At 41.2% G+C, this 17,061-nt stretch overlaps 1 protein-coding gene across 4 annotated transcripts in view; it reads left to right on the forward strand.

Moving 5' to 3' along the window:
• The window catches only part of HADHB (hydroxyacyl-CoA dehydrogenase trifunctional multienzyme complex subunit beta), a 37,644-nt gene that overhangs the window by 18,733 nt on the left and 1,850 nt on the right, over positions 1 to 17,061 (forward strand). For all 4 annotated transcript variants that reach the window (XM_032391465.1, XM_032391469.1, XM_032391466.1 and 1 more), the window contains exons 6-15: positions 3,963 to 4,062; positions 8,283 to 8,370; positions 9,864 to 10,051; positions 10,382 to 10,562; positions 11,236 to 11,357; positions 13,880 to 13,959; positions 14,037 to 14,084; positions 15,197 to 15,284; positions 15,597 to 15,671; positions 16,074 to 16,238. In XM_032391465.1, coding sequence (XP_032247356.1) covers positions 3,963 to 4,062; positions 8,283 to 8,370; positions 9,864 to 10,051; positions 10,382 to 10,562; positions 11,236 to 11,357; positions 13,880 to 13,959; positions 14,037 to 14,084; positions 15,197 to 15,284; positions 15,597 to 15,671; positions 16,074 to 16,238 — 1,135 coding nt within the window. The remainder of the gene's footprint in view (positions 1 to 3,962; positions 4,063 to 8,282; positions 8,371 to 9,863; positions 10,052 to 10,381; positions 10,563 to 11,235; positions 11,358 to 13,879; positions 13,960 to 14,036; positions 14,085 to 15,196; positions 15,285 to 15,596; positions 15,672 to 16,073; positions 16,239 to 17,061) is intronic.

A 17,061-nucleotide genomic window follows, 5' to 3' on the forward strand; every position in this document is an offset into this window, starting at 1 on the left:
CCGTATTTGTTGTATCTGTGTGGTTTGAAGCATTTGACAGTAAGTTGCAGACATCTTGAAACTTCAGCCTGAAATATCTCAGTGGTTTATTTCCTAAGAATAAGGATCTTCTTGGGGCGCCTGGGGGCTCAGTCATTAAGTGTCTGCCTTCGGCTCAGGTCATGGTCCCAGGGTCCTGGGATCGAGCCCCGCATCGGGCTTCCTGTTCGGTGGGAAGCCTTCTTCTCCCTCTCCCACTCCCCCTGCTTGTGTTCCCTCTCTTGCTGTGTCTCTGTCAAATAAATAAATAAATCTCAAAAAAAAAAAAAAGAATAAGGATCTTCTCTGCTATCTGGGATGTCATTACTGTGGCTAAGACAATAATGATGATTCCATTACTTCTGATGTTCAGTTCATAGTCAAATCCCCCATAATTGTTCCAAGAATGTCTTGTCTTTCAGTAGTTTTTTTCCCTCCATCAGGACCCAGTCGAGGTTCACATTACAAATGGATACGACTCTTTAGTCTCTTTGATTTTGAATGTTTTCTTTCTCCCCCCACCCCCACTCTTCCCCACCCCACCTGACAATGACTTTTTGAAAACTCTAGGCCACCTGTCCCATAGAATGTCCCGTATTCTGGATATTTCTTCTTGGTGATATTTAACTTCCCTTTTGAATTTCCTGTAAACTGGAAATTAGTTCTAGAGGCTTGATTAGATTCAGGTTAAACATATTTTGGTAAGAATGCTTTATGGGTAAAGCACATGGTATTCTGTCATGTCAGGAGGCACATGATATATGATGCTAAATCTAACCACTCAGTCATGGTGGTCAGACTGCCAGGTCTTTTGGTTATAAAGGTACATTTTTTTTCTTTTGCAATTAATAAATAATCTGTAAAGTGATATGGTAGCACCATGTTCCCCAACAGTCTTTCTCCAAGTGGTTTTAGCATTCATTGATGTTTTTGCCTGGGTCAGTTATTACATTAGAAGTTACAACTTTGTGATTTTTCTAATTCTGTTAACTCCTCCTAACTGTTAACTCCGTTAACTCCTCCTATATTTGTTGGCTAGTATTTTTTTTTAAGATTTTATTTATTTATTTGAGAGAGAGAGTGAGCGAGCAGGGGGAGGGACAGAGGGAAAGGGGGAAGCAGACTCCCCGCTGAGCAGGGAACCTGACATGGGTCTCAATCCCAGGACCCTGAGATCATGACCTGAGCCAAAGGCAGATGCTCAACCAACTGAGCCAACCAGGTACCCCTGGCTGGTATTTTTCTATAAAGAGCAGCCTTTTCTTTTCTTTTCTTTTCTTTTCTTTCTTAGTGATGAAGACGTGAATTTTTGTGTTTTTTTTTTTTGTTTTTTAAGATTTTATTTTTTTTTTTTTTTTTTAAGATTTTTTATTTATTTGCGAGAGAGACAATGAGAGACAGAGAGCATGAGAGGGAGGAGGGTCAGAGGGAGAAGCAGACCCCCTGCTGCGCAGGGAGCCTGATGTGGGACTCGATCCCGGGACTCCAGGATCATGACCTGAGCCGAAGGCAGTCGCTTAACCAACTGAGCCACCCAGGCGCCCTAAGATTTCATTTTTAAGTAATCTCTACAAGCATGGGTCTCAAACTCACAACCCCGAGATCAAGAGTTGCATGCTCCACCAACAGAGCCAATCAAGTGCCCCATTTTACTTATTGTATTATAGCTAAGCTTAGTCATTATTGTTTTTGAAGCTCACACATTTTATCTGTGGGAGCTACTTCAAGTTGTTTCTTTTTTTTAAGTGAGCTCTGCACCCAGTGTGGGGTTCAAACTCAGGACCCTGATATCAAGAGTCACATTATCTACCAACTGAGCCAACCAGGCACCCCCAAGTTGTTATGTCCCTTTTGTTTTTTAGTATAATATTTTCTGAGGTATAATTTGCATATAATAAAATGCACAGATTTAAGTGTGTAGTTTGATGAGTTTTGACAAATGTGTATGTTCCTGTTTTTGATATCTATCCCATTAGTCTTTGAGTCTTGTCTTATTTTTGGGACAAAAAAAACAGTGAGGTTCACTTTGTACATGCCTTGCCTTAGGTCTGGCCTCAGTCATTTTTTTAAAAAAATGTTTCCTGGGGTGCCTGGCTGGCTCAGTTGGTAGAAGATGTGACTCCTGATCTTGAGGTTGTTAGTTCGAGACCCATGTTGGGTGGAGAGATTACTTAAAAATAAAATCTAAATAAATAAATAGGTGATTCCTTTAATGGGAAATAGCATTTAGAAACCAAGTCTAAACTGAAAATAGCATTTCTCTATTAAATACTAAAGTAATACAAATGCGTGAAGCAGTTTTACAAAATAGAATAGCATTAGATGTTTTAACTGTTGCACAAGTTAGAACTTGTGCTATCATAAAAACAGAATGCTGTGTATACATTCCAGATTACCACAAATATTTCTGGGTTTCTAACTAAAATGAATATTCAAATTGGTGTTTTAAATGATCTCCCTTTCCTTTAGTGATTGCTTTAAACTCCTGGACTGGAGGAAAATTATGGTCAACTATCAGTGGGCCTTTTTATCAGGCTTTTTTTTCTCATTATTAACCTTTGTTGTCTTTTTCTGGTGTCTCCCTGCCTAGTGCCAACGCTCTTTCACTGCCTTGACTTCTGACAGATGATACCTTCTACTCAAGGAGGTTCATGTATGTTGCCCGTGTTGGATTCAGCTGCCTCCCCTTCCGTAACTCCCCTATATGTTCCCCAGCTGACCAATATTGACCCATAGGTAGGAACATCTCTATGCCCCTATTCAGGAGGAAGAAGTTACAGAAGATGAGACCTCGCACCTTCAACAACCTTAAAGATTTAAGAGTCAAAATTGTTCAGGGGGGAAATGATGAGGGAGCAGAAGGCTTGCTGAAGACACCCTGCAAACCCCCCTACCCCCCCAGTCCTGGGTGGGACGTGTGACCTTCTTCCAGGAATCTCCCAGCTAGCTTAATGTCAATGCCTTGCTAGAGGGGAAACAACTTTTGACAATGGCAAGGCCTCTGATAATCTTGTAGGTCCTCTTTAGCAGATGAAAGTTCTTTTGAAACCTCCCTTTTTCCTTACTTCCCCCAACTCCCACGTAAATAATCAGCCATCCTGCTGGGGCAGCCGCTGCCCACGGGCACTGTCCCCATGCTTTAATAAAACCATTTTGCACCAAAAAAAAAAAAAACCAACCCACCAAGTCTGAGTTCAAGATGTGCTCATTCTATTCTTACTGGAGACTGGAGTGTTATTGCTTCTAGTTTCTATTGGTGGGCAGAGCTAGACAAGTGTGTACACCACACACACACTCACACACACGCATAAATCATGTGTTTATATTGATATTCCAAATTTAAATTTAATATACCTGGTATTTTACTTCAACTCTTTGATTTTATATCTCTCTTTTCTCTTTGGATTGAAACTTAGGTTCCTACTAACATTACTATGTTTATGTATCTTTTTCCAAATTATTTTTGATTCTTCCTGTTTAACTTCTCATTACCAGTTGAACATCAAATGTCGACTTTTTATTTATTTATTTTTAAAAAGATTTTATTTATTTATTTTGAGAACAAGAGTGCACATGTGCGTGAGCAAGGGTAGGGGCAGAAGCAGAGGGAGAGAAAGAATCCCAAGCAGACTCGACTCCACGGTGATCACAGAGCCCGATGCTCGATTTCACGACCCTGAGATCAGGACCTGAGCCAGAATGAAGAGTGGACTGCAACTGACTGAGCCACCGTGGTGCCCCTAAATGTTGACTTTTTAAATCACTTATTATTCATTTCTTCTTTGATAAGGTGCCACATGCTTGTTGGATTAAGGAAAAGATACAGTCTCTGCTCTTTTAAATTCAAAGTTAACCTTTTAAAAGAAGTACAGTGTTTTATCTGGTGACCTATGGCACTGTCTCGGTGTGTGAAATGTGTTTGTGCTTTGGACTTCTGCTCTCAGGGGTTTGCTGCATCGGACCAATGTCCCAAAGGATGTTGTTGATTATATCATCTTTGGCACGGTTATACAGGAAGTGAAGACTAGCAATGTGGCTAGAGAGGTGAGTAAAACAAACTTTATGTTGTTCAAAGAGATTGGTAAGAGAATCAACTTGCATTTCAATTAACAGAATTGCTTTATAAAATTAGTAAAATTCATTAAAGCTATATATTATATATTTTAAATATTTTATTTATTTATTTATTTATTGGAGGGGAGGGAGAGGGGCAGAGGGAGAGGAAGAAGCAGACTCTTTGCTGAGCAGGGAGCCTGACGTGGGGCTCGATCCCAGGATCCTGAGATCATGATCTGAGCCGAAGGCAGACCCTTAACTGACTGAGCCACCCAGGCGCCCCTCATTAAAGCTATATTTGACTTCAAATGTGATTTTACAGTTTGAATAACGAATGTTATTTAATATTTAAAGTTACAAATCAAATGACATACACTATACTAGTATATATTTATACTATAAATCAAGGCGATTATTTGAGCTGCTTTGGGATATATGTTCATTTGTTCTATCTCTTAGGATAATAGAGATTATGGCAAAGTATGGCTAATGTGACTTTCAGTAATGTTATCGTGGCTACTAATTAACTTAAAATTTCAACATTGTGCAAAGAACTTCTTTCGTAACATGGTTTTTGTTGGAGGTAGCCTTGCTTATTCATTTATTCCCATTGACTAGATGACACATCGAGTGGTGTTTTTTTTAAACGATTTCACAGGAGTTTACTTTCGCCCTAGTTGGCATAGCTCCCGGTACTGTTTATTGGTGGCAACCAAGATAATAATAGACCTTGAAATTTCCGTGACGTATCGTACAGGCATTTCATAGTGAACAGTCCAAACACATCTTCTGGGCTTTGTTTCAACTTGAAAGTGATTATTTGGATAAAGTTGACTCCAACGCACATTTCAGTGTGCTAAGCATTTTCTTTATTGCTAGTTTTGTGCCTGCCATATTACCGTGTTCAATATAGTTGTAGGGGCACCGATTTCCATCACTGTCAGAAGGAGGGAAAATGAGCAGGACTGAAAGTAGTGGTTCTGCCCCACATTTTTACCTGCCAGTAAATGTTAATATTTCTGAAGGCCTGGCATTCCTTAAGCCCACAGAATCAACTGTATAATGTTAGGGAGGCGGGAAAGAATTAAGAACAGAAAGGGTTTTTTTCTCCCCGTCCTAATTTTTTTGTTTTTTCTTGGGCTTTCACATTTCTAACTGTGTCGAATATGACAATTTTATGACTGCACCAAGCTATTCACAGTACATTTTCAACTTTTATATTTTGAAAGAAAAAAAAGGCTTTTATAAGAGCACTTAAAAAGTAAATACTGAGGGGTGCCTGGGTGGCTCAGTCTGTTAAGCATCTGCCTTTGGCTCAGGTCATGATCCCAGGGTCCAGGAATCGAGCCCCACATTGGGTTCCCTGCTCTGCGGGGAGCCTGCTTTTCCCTCTCCTGCTCCCCCTGCTTGTGCTTGCTCTCTCTCTGAAACAAGTAAATAAATAAATAAATAAATCTTAAAAAAAAAAAATACCGAGTGTTTCAATTTTCTCAGTATTTCTATTCTATCCTAATACTTAAAGCCATAATGTTTTTCCCTAAATTTTGTCTGAAAATGTTATATCTGTGTGCACATCTCAGCTATTAATTGACCAGTGGTAGCTTCCCTCTCCCTGCCCTATACTAATACCAATTGCATTGCAGTCTGGATGATCTTTGTAGTGGCTGCGGGGAAAGGCGATGTTATGAAGAGGTCTCTCTATAGTTGTATTGTAACCTAAAAGCTAATGTGACTACCAGCTAGAGAAATTTTTTTTTTTTTTAAGATTTTATTTATTTATTTGACAGAGAGAGACACAGTGAGAGAGGGAACACAAGCAGGGGGAGTGGGAGAGGGAGAAGCAGGCTTCCCGCCGAGCAGGGAGCCTGATGTGGGACTCGATCCCAGGACCCTGGGATCGTGACCCGAGCCAAAGGCCGGTGCTTAATGACTGAGCAACCCAGGCGCCCCTGCTAGAGAACTTTTTAAGGACCTGTTGTCTGTATTAATAATGTTCAAGGAAATCCTAAAGGTTCTGATGCCGAGTTCCCATGAACCTGACTTTACTGAAAGACCTCTGTTTATTTCCCTGCTCTCCTACTTAACGAAGAGGCATCTTCCTCCTTTTCCCTTAGTGTACTATCCAGAGCCTAGGCGTACCTTGAGAGCTGTTCAAGCTTTAAATAGAAGCAGGTGGACAAGGTTCACCAGAAACCACTTCTATTTAAGGCTCTTTCAGTCCTTAGAGCCAGCTGGGGCCAAGGGTGTAACACATGCTGGAAAGGACCTTGTGAGGATTAGGCCATAACGACCTCAGCGCCCTTTCCACTTGCCCCACTGGTGCATTCTCCTCCTCTGCCCCCTGGAGATTTGCTGCTTTGTTCCTTTTGAATTTGGTCTCCATTGAGAGGCTGACCTGCCATTGCCAGAGTGTAGTTTCCGGCAAAGTAGGTGGAGCACTTAGTATCGAGCCTACCTAGAAAGACGAGAATAAGGTTATGTTGCGTATACACTACTATGACACACTTGTCTTTCTACAGATGATGGTATAGAGGGCGTGTAAGTATAATAGTAAAAAACAGTGAGGAAACATGGAGCCTAGGGCGCCTGGGTGCCTCAGTTGGTTAAGCGTCTGACTTCGGCCCAGGTCAGGATCTCAGGGTCCTGGGTTTGAGCCTATATCAGACCCCCTGCTCTTCGGGAAGCCTGCTTCTCCCTCTCCCTCTGCCCCTTCCCCTGCGTGTACTCTCTCCGTCTCTCTCTCAAATAAATAAATAAAAATCTTTCTTTAAAAAAAAGAAATACGGAGCCTCCTTAATCTAGACTTTAGAAACATGTTTATTTTATCAAATTACAGGAGATCTTGTATTCTGAGGATAGTTAAAATAATTTCAGAAAAGGGTCACTAAAAAAGAATTCCTCTAATGGGAACCCGAATCTCATGGTAAATAGTGGTGGTGGTGGTTGCTGGGGGGAACAGTGAGAGCATTATTTTTAAAGTGTAACTTTAATATTATAAAAATATTTTATTATCGTATCTATGCATTAATTCTTTACGTATGCAAAAATGGAATCAGGCATTGATTTTTTTTTTTAGCAGCATAATTTCCCTAATTAATGGTACAATGAAGGGGCGCCTGGGTGGCTCAGTTGGTTAAGCGGCTGCCTTCGGCTCAGGTCATGATCCTGGGGTCCTGGGATCGAGCCCTGCATCCGGCTCCCTGCTTAGTGGGAAGCCTGCTTTTCCCTCTCCATCTGCCTGCCACCCTGCCTACTTGTGCTCTCTCTCTCTCTCTCTCTCAAATAAATAAATATCTTAAAAAAAAAAAAATAGTACAATGAAGTAATCGATGTCTTCATTTTATGTATGACTCTTACTGTGCCATTATGCTGGAGGCCATTTTGCAAGGTTAATGGAGCCCCTCAGTTCTTGTCAAGACCCATCAAATCACTCTCTTCTGAAGCACCTGTTAGGTCATTATCCTGGACAGTTTTCTCTTTTTCCAGTTGTTCACCTGATCTCACCCTTACTTGTCAGAGGCTCGCTTGGGGCCTAGGCACTTTTGCACAGTTTCTTCATCAACTTGAACTCCTGTGTATTGGCAAGTTTGCCAGTTTGCCTTTGTGTTGGCTCTGCCATGTGCGGAGTAAAGTATGAGGCGATCGTGAAGAGAGACCAGCCGGCAGTGAGAGGAATGAGCAGAGAGCAGGGAGGGACCTGCATGGGAATTCTGCTTATGAGTGGCCAGTTCTTTAGAAATCACTCTCTGGTTTGATGACCTGTGTTTTGCCACTAAGCCTTTCGACTGTAGGAACAGAGATCATGAGGATCCTACTCCACGATATGTTTCATCATTCCTCCATCAACTGTATTTAACTGATTTACTTTATTTGAAAACTTAAATTAAAATCAAATTATGTATTGATATCCTTTAAGGCTTGGAGCAAAGCTTGGCTAAGAAATTAGGTGACAAAGAAGGGTGTTGTAGCCTGTTTACCACACTAGACGCTGGCTATCAAGAATTTTGCAGAGTGTTCTGTCAGTTAATGGCTAGATGAAAAACAAGTAAGCCGTTTCTGTGATGGGCTTAATTTTATTCTAAATATTACTCTAGGATATTAACTTCATACGGTTTCCTGGTTCACCACAGAGAAGTGGTGCTCAAAGCATCATTTCCAGGTAGTACTTCCTTCACAAGTGACCGTTTCGTTTCATGTACTTCCTGAAGGCTGCCCTCGGAGCTGGCTTCTCTGACAGGACTCCTGCTCACACTGTCACCATGGCCTGCATCTCTGCCAACCAAGCCATGACCACAGGTATGTTTACTTGACAACAGAAGGTACATGTTAATTCTCGATTGTTTTTTAAGATTGATTGATTTATTTTAGAGAGAGAGCACGTGGTGGGTAGGGGCAGAGTGAGAGGGAGAGTGAGTCTCAAGCAGACTGCACGCTGAGCACAGAGCCTGACGCCGGGCCTGATCCCAAGAGCCGGAGATCATGACCTGAGCTGAAACCCAAGAATCGGACACCTAAGTGACTGCGCCACCCAGGTGTCCCATAAAAAGGTACTCTTAAGAGAAGTAAATGATTGGCAAAGATCTCTAAATTTGTGTCTCTTTTAAAAAATAGGGTCACATTTAACATTTTTGACAGTAGTTCTCAACCTTTTTGTTTCTCTCCGTACCTGAGGGACACAACCATTCATGTAGTTTCTCCATCAGTAATGTGGCTGGCCACGACGGGGATTATCAGCTAGAAAAGTTTGTCTCTAGGAGGGTGCTTCTGAATTTGAGGCATGAATAATTTATAACCTCCTAGGTTTTAAAGTTAGGTGATTCTAATGTGATACTGCCCTGCGAAGATTGTGGCCCTAGTGATAAATCACTGCTGTAATACAGCTCTTTCTTCTACTTTCTCCCCACACCTGTGGCATTTTTATAATTAGTTACAAATGTCCCTAACAGACCTTAGCAAAATCGTGGGACATTTTGTAGCATCGGTCCTTATTGTGAAAATTCAGGAAACCTGAAAGAGGTCATGATCATGTGCTCTCTTAATAACATGAAGGCCAGCTTGGGCAGCCTACCTCATGAGAGGCAGAGAATGATGCCAAAAGCAGTGATTGGGGGCATCCACTATTCTATGAAGCATGTGACGACTTCTAGATAGAGCAACAGAGTACTTGCCAATGGCTGTAAAGATGAAGGGGGGCTGCCTTCCATCTTCAAAAGGCAGACTTTCTCAAGCTTATAGCAGAAATTCCCATTGTAGGGGAAACGTTTTTTTCTGAAAACTGAAGCTGGGAGTTTATAAAATCTTCAGAATGTTCTAGTGTAGAATATGATTTGTTTTGAGAGTTGGTCCAATGGATATTTCCAGAAACTCGTGTCCATATGACCTGAATGAAACTTGTGTTTCTCTAGTGCATTGAATATAGTTTTACTCATTCAAAAAAATTATCTTAATCCCTTTGAAAAGATGAGAAGCAGAGCTCAGGTCCTGATCTTCGGGTTGTGGGATCGAGCCCCACGACAGGCTCTGTGCTCGGCGGGGAGTCTGCTGGAGATTCTCTCTCTCTCTCCCGCCCCTTCTTCGCCCCCTGCTTGTGCTTGCTCTCTCTCTCTCTCTCTCTCTCTCTAAAATGAATAAAATCTTTTAAAAAAAAGAGAAAAGACGAAAAGCTTAATTACAGATGTTATATAATTCTGATAACTGTGATACAGTTTTTTAATGAAGAAGCTTAAATTACCAGTGGCCTGTTAATTTCTGCAGCAGATGTTCATGTCCGTGTCACCTGTGTCCTGTAGGTATTGGCTTGATCGCTTCTGGGCAGTGTGATGTGGTCGTGGCGGGTGGTGTAGAGTTAATGTCTGACGTCCCTATTCGTCATTCACGGAAAATGAGGAAAATGATGCTTGAGCTCAATAAGGCCAAGACTCTGGGCCAGCGACTTTCTTTAATCTCGAAATTCAGATTGAATTTCCTATCACCTGAGGTAAGATTGTGAACTCTTATATTAAAGACCTGTGTTTTTCCAGAGCATCCCACTGCAAAGATTTAGAATTAGTTAAGACAGCATGGGGTCAGTTACGCTCTAGCAGTTGTAGATTCTGTTAATTACAAGGAAGGGGTAATTTTCTGCTCAAGATGAAAAAAAAAAAAAAAGATTGTGGTTAGAAAATTTGAAATTGTGAGCCCTCCTTGAAGATGCCCTGCTCACAGAAAGCTTCTCCCATCTTGGTGTTGATTAACTTTCCCAGATAACCCAAGGTGTGGTATAACACCTGTTGACAGCATACCTAATCCTACGTGGCTCCTTTCCCAGCTCCCTGCAGTGGCTGAGTTCTCCACCAGCGAGACCATGGGCCACTCTGCAGACCGGCTGGCCGCTGCCTTTGCTGTTTCTCGACTGGACCAGGATGAGTATGCGCTGCGTTCGCATAGCCTGGCCAAGAAGGCACAGGATGAAGGCCTCCTTTCTGATGTTGTACCCTTCAAAGTACCAGGTAAAATGGTTTGCTCAACATTGTAAAGGAGAATGCTTCGTGCCACTTGTTAGGGAGTTCTGAGTTGCTTCTAAAACTCCAAAAGCCCCAAATGACTTTTCAATAAGTACGTTGGTTGTTTCCAGAATAGTCACTCTTAAACGTGGACTCAAGTTTCAATTTATGTTATAACAGTAGGTCAGCATTTCAAAAAGAGAAGTTTTTCTGAGTCTGCTTTTAGGTCTCCCTCCTGTATTTTAGTTCTTATGTATATGCCTGTTTTAAAAACTCTTCATTCATATGATTTCTGTATAAAATAGCCAAATGTGAATGAATATCTTAAGGAAGTAGGGTGTCCTTTTTTTAGACCATTTAGGTTATTTCCCAGATGTCTTAAGAGTAGAGTGTAGGGGCGCCTGGCTGGCTCAGTCGGTAGAGCATGCGACTCTTAATCTCGGGGCTGTAGCTTCGAGCCCCTTGTTGGGCGTAGAGATTACTTAAAAAGAATAAAATCTAAAAGAAAAAAAAAAGTATAGTTTTAAATTTGATAATATCTTGATGACTATAACAGACTTTCTTTTTAGTAAATAGGTGTGGCTTACATTTCACTTGTCACAGTTTTTAGAACATACTCCTCTAGCGAAGATACATAAAACTCATAGTTCCTTAGAGTTAAAAACTCATGTTTTTATAGGAAAAGATACAGTTACCAAAGATAATGGCATTCGTCCTTCCTCTCTGGAGCAGATGGCCAAGCTAAGACCTGCATTCATCAAGCCCTATGGCACGGTGACAGCTGCAAATTCTTCTTTCCTGGTAACCGTGTGTGCTCTGTGTGTTTACTCGTGCCTTTCACAGTTCTGGACTCTCAATAGAAAAACCTAAAGTTGATCTGTTTGCATGTGTCATGAATAGAGGCATAAAAATACAGTTATTCATTATAAAAAATATTAAAATGGAATCATTAAAAAAAACTAGAATCCTAGTTTTTAGGCCCTTGCAGTCACCTGATCCAGCCACCATTCAGGCATTAAACCAGCCAGAAGACTCTGGTTAGCCAGGCGGTAGGGTTAGAAGGCAGCGAGAAGGTACAGTGGTGGCTGTGAGCAGGCTGACAGAGCAGACACACACACGGGAGGGGCCCGAGGGGCTCCTCAGAGGAGGTGGCATTTGAGCAGCAAATCTTGAAGGGAGGGTACAAGCCAATTCCGGAATTCATTAAATGCATTCTAGGCAAAGGGAATGGCAAGGAGGTGTGAGAGCAAGGGTTTCTTTTGGGAAAAGCTTGGCTAGAACATAGGATATGAATTTGAGGAGTTGTTTAGACCTGCGAAGTAGGCAGAGAGAGGGACGAGATACCTCTTCTAGCTCTGATTGTTAGAAAGTGATGCTTTCGGGGCGCCTAGGTGGCTCAGTTGGTTAAGCACCCGACTCTTGGTTTCAGCTCAGGTCCTGATCTCGGTCATGGGATCGAGTCCTGCGTCAGGCTCTGCTCATGACAGAGTCTGCTTGAGATTCTCTCTCTTCCTCTCCCTCTACCCCCTCTCCCCTGTGCTCACACACATGTGTGTGCTCACTCTCTCAACTAAATCTTTAAAAAAAAAAAAAAAAAAGAAAGAAAATGATGCTTTCTACTGGCTCCCAAGTTATTTTCCTGTAAGCAGTTTCTATAAGCATTTTCCTATAAACATATGGAATACATATATCTACCCTCATTCTTTGTCGTCGTCGTTGTTTTGCTTACCAGCATATAGCTTCATATCCTTTCTTGTTTGTTTTGGCTCCTCCTTAATTAAACATCCCTGTGGATTCTGTTTCTGCTCATAGGATGTGGTTTCTCTTCTCCTACCGCCTTGGGGTACATACAGTCTTTAGATATAATCCAGCTGCCCAGTGTTTCTTTTACAGTATATCTTCCCTACCTGGACACGAAGTCTGGAAACATGGGCACATGTTGACATATTTGACTTTGTTAAATGACTACTTAATGCCCACTCTTGGGCTAGGGGAAGGGTGCCTGGAGTGGTTCCAGCAGGATGGTGCACCACCCCAGTAAGCCTGAGTGCTGAAGGGCTTGTTAGATAATCATTTCCAAAACCAAACTGCGTGATAGGGCCATATGGGGTGAGCTCTACTCTTGCCGGATCTCAGTGCCCTTGATTACTTCTGGGGTGTGCTAAAGGTGCAGGTTTATTCACTGAAAGTCAGAAACAAACCATCAGAGGCAGCACATCACAGATACATGGGTTTCAGGAAATATGTTAAATATGTTAAATATGCACCACATTCATTGCAGCTTGGCACAGTGGCGCATTATATTAACGTAATGTCCATAAACCATTTATTGTGTGTAGTTCTCTCTGTTTCCAAGCTTAATGGCCCCTCTGTTGGTGGTAGCTCCTTAGTCTCTTCGGGGTCACTAAGTTACAAAAATATTACAGAATGTGGTAGAAATTGTTTTGATATTACAAACTCTCAAGTAGTGAATTTTGGATTTTTTTTTTTTTTTGGAGCTATTTCTTTTGAAGTCATGGTAAAGGGCTTTTTTTCAGTGGTAGCTCTTTATCTCTGAACTTCTTTTTTTTTTTTATTTTTTTATTTTTTATTTTTTTTAAAGATTTTATTTATTTATTTGAGAGAGAGAATGAGAGACAGAGAGCATGAGAGGGGGGAGGGTCAGAGGGAGAAGCAGACTCCCTGCTGAGCAGGGAGCCCGATGCGGGACTCGATCCCGGGACTCCAGGATCATGACCTGAGCCGAAGGCAGTCGCTTAACCAACTGAGCCACCCAGGCGCCCTATCTCTGAACTTCTTGATCGTCAGTTGGGAAAAACCATATGGGGTGTGTCCAAGGAGGGAAGACCATGGTTCTGATGTTCTCAGCTGCCTACCTGTTTCTTGTTCCATATCACCTCGAAGCCTGTGTTTCCTTCCACAGGCAGGAGGCAGCTCAGAAACAGTCCATAAAAATGTAAAAATAAGTAAGTAAAATGAGAGATTGTTTTAATTCATAAAGTTTCTTATATTCTGTTCCAAAAGCAAAAATCTTTTGGCTTAAGTGTATTATGAATACATATTTAGCTAAAGTTACCTATTCTCTTTGTCCATTTTGATAATTGTGGTTCTTTTGAACAGGTTCTTCTACCCTCTTCTTGAAAGATGGGTCAGTGTATGTTTGAATTGTGAATTAATGATGGATAAAATGAAAAAACATTTATAAAGTCTCTGTATAAGTGTAATTAGTTGGGAAATTCAGGAACACTACATAGAAGATGGTTGTACAGAGACTTCCAGAAAAGCTGAAGAATTTACCATTATTGTTCTGCTTAACATTTCAGACTGATGGTGCATCTGCAATGCTGATTATGGCAGAGGAAAAGGCTCTGGCCATGGGTTATAAGCCGAAGGCATATTTGAGGTAAGGTACATGTTCAAATAAATTGCCTCAGTTTCTTTATTTTATTACTAGAGCTAACCCCTCTGTTTTTCACCTAGGGATTTTGTCTATGTGTCTCAGGATCCAAAAGATCAACTTTTACTTGGGTAGGTAGCAGTGTATATCCTTGGGCTATAATCAAAAGTATTTGATTACCCACATTTATTATATAGATTTTAAAGTACATTAAGTTTTTTTTTTTTTAAAGATTTTATTTATTTATTTGGCAGAGAGAGAGATAGCGAGAGAGGGAACACAAGCAGGGGGAGTGGGAGAGGGAGAAGCAGGCTTCCCACTGAGCAGGGAGCCTGATGTGGGGCTTGATCCCAGGATCCCAGGGGCTCGACCCTGGCAGACGCTAACGACTGAGCCACCCAGGCGCCCCTTAAGTTCTGATAGAAAACAAACTGAGGGTTGCTGGAGGGAGGTGGGTAGGGGATGGGCTAGATGGGTGATGGGGGTTAATGAGGGTGCTTGTTGTGATGAGCACCAGGGGTTGTATGTAAGTGATGGAACACTGAATTCTACTCCAGAAACCAATATTGCACTCTGTGTTAACTAACAAAATTTAAATAAAAGAAAATAAAGTACATTGGGTTCTGAGTTCATAATTGTTTTGTATGTTGGATTCTTTTTTTTTTCCTTCTTTTTTTGGTGTGTGTGTGTTGGATTCTTAAAAATAATCCTTTATGTTGGTGTATCATTTTACAGTTTTGGATTCTTTTTTATTTTTTCTTATACATTTCTACTTATATATAGTCTTGTATTCTTTTTTTCATTAAGATGTCATAAGCATTTCTTCCTGTTTCTACACAGTCTTCGTAATAGCCTTTTATAAAAGCCTCCTAATATTTAGATTGTATCCCCCTCCCTCCTGGCTCTCCCCGCACTGGCCTCCATCATGTCCTTCAAACTAGCCATGCTCTTCCCTATGCTCTGCCCTTTGCACTGTGTTTTTCTGGTTCTTCACATTGTTTATCCTTCTCTTCCATAGTTTGTTTATTAACTATATCTCTGACTCTAGAACATAGACTTTGTAAGGGCCGAGGCTCTGTCTGTTTAGTTCACGGTTATATCCCCCCCACTTACTATTTGTACAGTAGAACCAGTGAATGAGTGGAGGACATTATAATACCTTACATAAAACTCAGCTTGGGGAATAAGGAGTTCTTACGTTAAAAATTAAATCCTTAACATACTACTTATTTTTTCTTTTTAGACCAACATATGCTACTCCAAAAGTTCTGGAAAAGGCAGGATTAACAATGAGTGATATTGATGCTTTTGAATTTCATGAAGCGTTCTCAGTAAGTCACTTGAAAGATACATATCAAAGGATTGTAACCATAAAAAGTGTAGTCTGTGTGTGTGTGGGGAGATCCAGGTGTGGCTCATGATGTGAGCAAAACACGAGGAGAGCTTTATATTTGAAGTACTGACCTACACTGTTGGAAGAGGCGTAAGGGGAAGGAATCCAGTGGTACGGTTTGAGGCAATCTCTTAGAGGCCCTTGAAAAGTAGCAAAATGTTTCTTTAGGAAAATTTTACTAAAAACTGATTTAAAGTTTGCTCAACTTTAATGGCAGGGGACATTAATAACAAGGTCCTTTCCCTTGTAGGGTCAGATTTTGGCTAATTTTAAAGCCATGGATTCTGATTGGTTTGCACAAAACTACATGGGTAGAAAAACCAAGGTAAGTGTTTGATTAAAAGTATGTTTGAATTTCCAAAGCACTACAGTATTTGTTTAGTTGGCTGCTAATAAAAATATGAAGGGGAAAGCTACTGCTCCTTATGAAGAATTTTCTATTTCATTAAATATACTTATTTCTTAGTTGAAAAATAGTTCTTGGAAATCTTTAGAAAAAATGAAAGTAAAATTCTAGGTTGTCTTTTGTTCTTCCGGTTCTGGTGTTAGAGGAAAAATAAATGGTCCATGGCTTTCAGAATTGACCTAGAATTTTTTTCCTTATTAATATGTGATGGGTCTTAAGTTAGTCATGTTCTTAGTCTCTGTCACCTTCCTGTTGGTAAGAGCCTGGCCTGATTGTGAAGTTAACTCATAATTATATTTGTGTCTGTTTTGTGGGAGCCAGGTTGGGTCACCTCCTCTGGAGAAGTTCAACAACTGGGGAGGATCGCTGTCCCTGGGACACCCGTTCGGAGCTACCGGCTGCCGGTTGGTCATGGCGGCTGCCAACAGACTGCGGAAGGAGGGAGGCCAGTACGGCTTAGTGGCTGCCTGTGCCGCCGGTGGGCAGGTACGGCGCAGCCGCTTCGTAGGTGCTTCTGGAAGGTCATTTTCTTGGAAACAAAACAAGCTCATCCGAGCATGTTTCATTTAGTTAACTTTGCAGCACCCTTAGAGCAATATTTCTGATGACAGACAACTAGAAAAAAAGCAGCCTATTTTGAGGGGAAGAGAGTACAACTTAATTCTGGTAATATTTTGGAAAGAAGATGGTTTTTAAACCCAAGCTACTTCTATTCCTAAAATAATGTTTATATTATTTATTTAAGATTTTATTTATTTGAGAGAGAGAGAGCGGGCGGGGGTGGAGGAGCAGAGGGAGAGAGAATCGGAAGCAGACTCTGCACCCAGTGTGGAGCCGAGCCTGACATGGGGCTCGATCTCATGACCATGAGATCATGCCCTGAGCCAAAATCACGAGTTGGGTGCTTAACCAACTAAGCCACCCAGGTGCCCCTATATTTTTTATTTTTTTAATTTTTTTAAAGATTTTATTTATTTATTTGACAGAGAAAGAGAGAGAACAAGTAGGCAGAGAGGCAGGCAGAGGGAGAGGGAGAAGCAGGCTCCCCGGCGAGCAGGGAGCCCGATGTGGGGCTCGATCCCAGGACCCTGGGATCATGACCTGAGCCGAAGGCAGACGCTTATCGACTGAGCCACCCAGATGCCCCTATGTTTTTTATTTTTAGAAGGAATACATCGTCATAGAAAGTACAAAAAGTATATAGAAAAGAATTAGAGTCACCTATAATCCCCTCAGCAGACACTATCATTATTAACATTTTGAGGTATTTTCCTCTTTAATAATAAAATTTACTCATTTATCTAGTCAC

Source organism: Phoca vitulina, unplaced genomic scaffold, assembly GCF_004348235.1.
Source record: "Phoca vitulina isolate PV1807 unplaced genomic scaffold, GSC_HSeal_1.0 scaffold63, whole genome shotgun sequence".
NCBI classification, from domain to species: domain Eukaryota; kingdom Metazoa; phylum Chordata; class Mammalia; order Carnivora; family Phocidae; genus Phoca; species Phoca vitulina.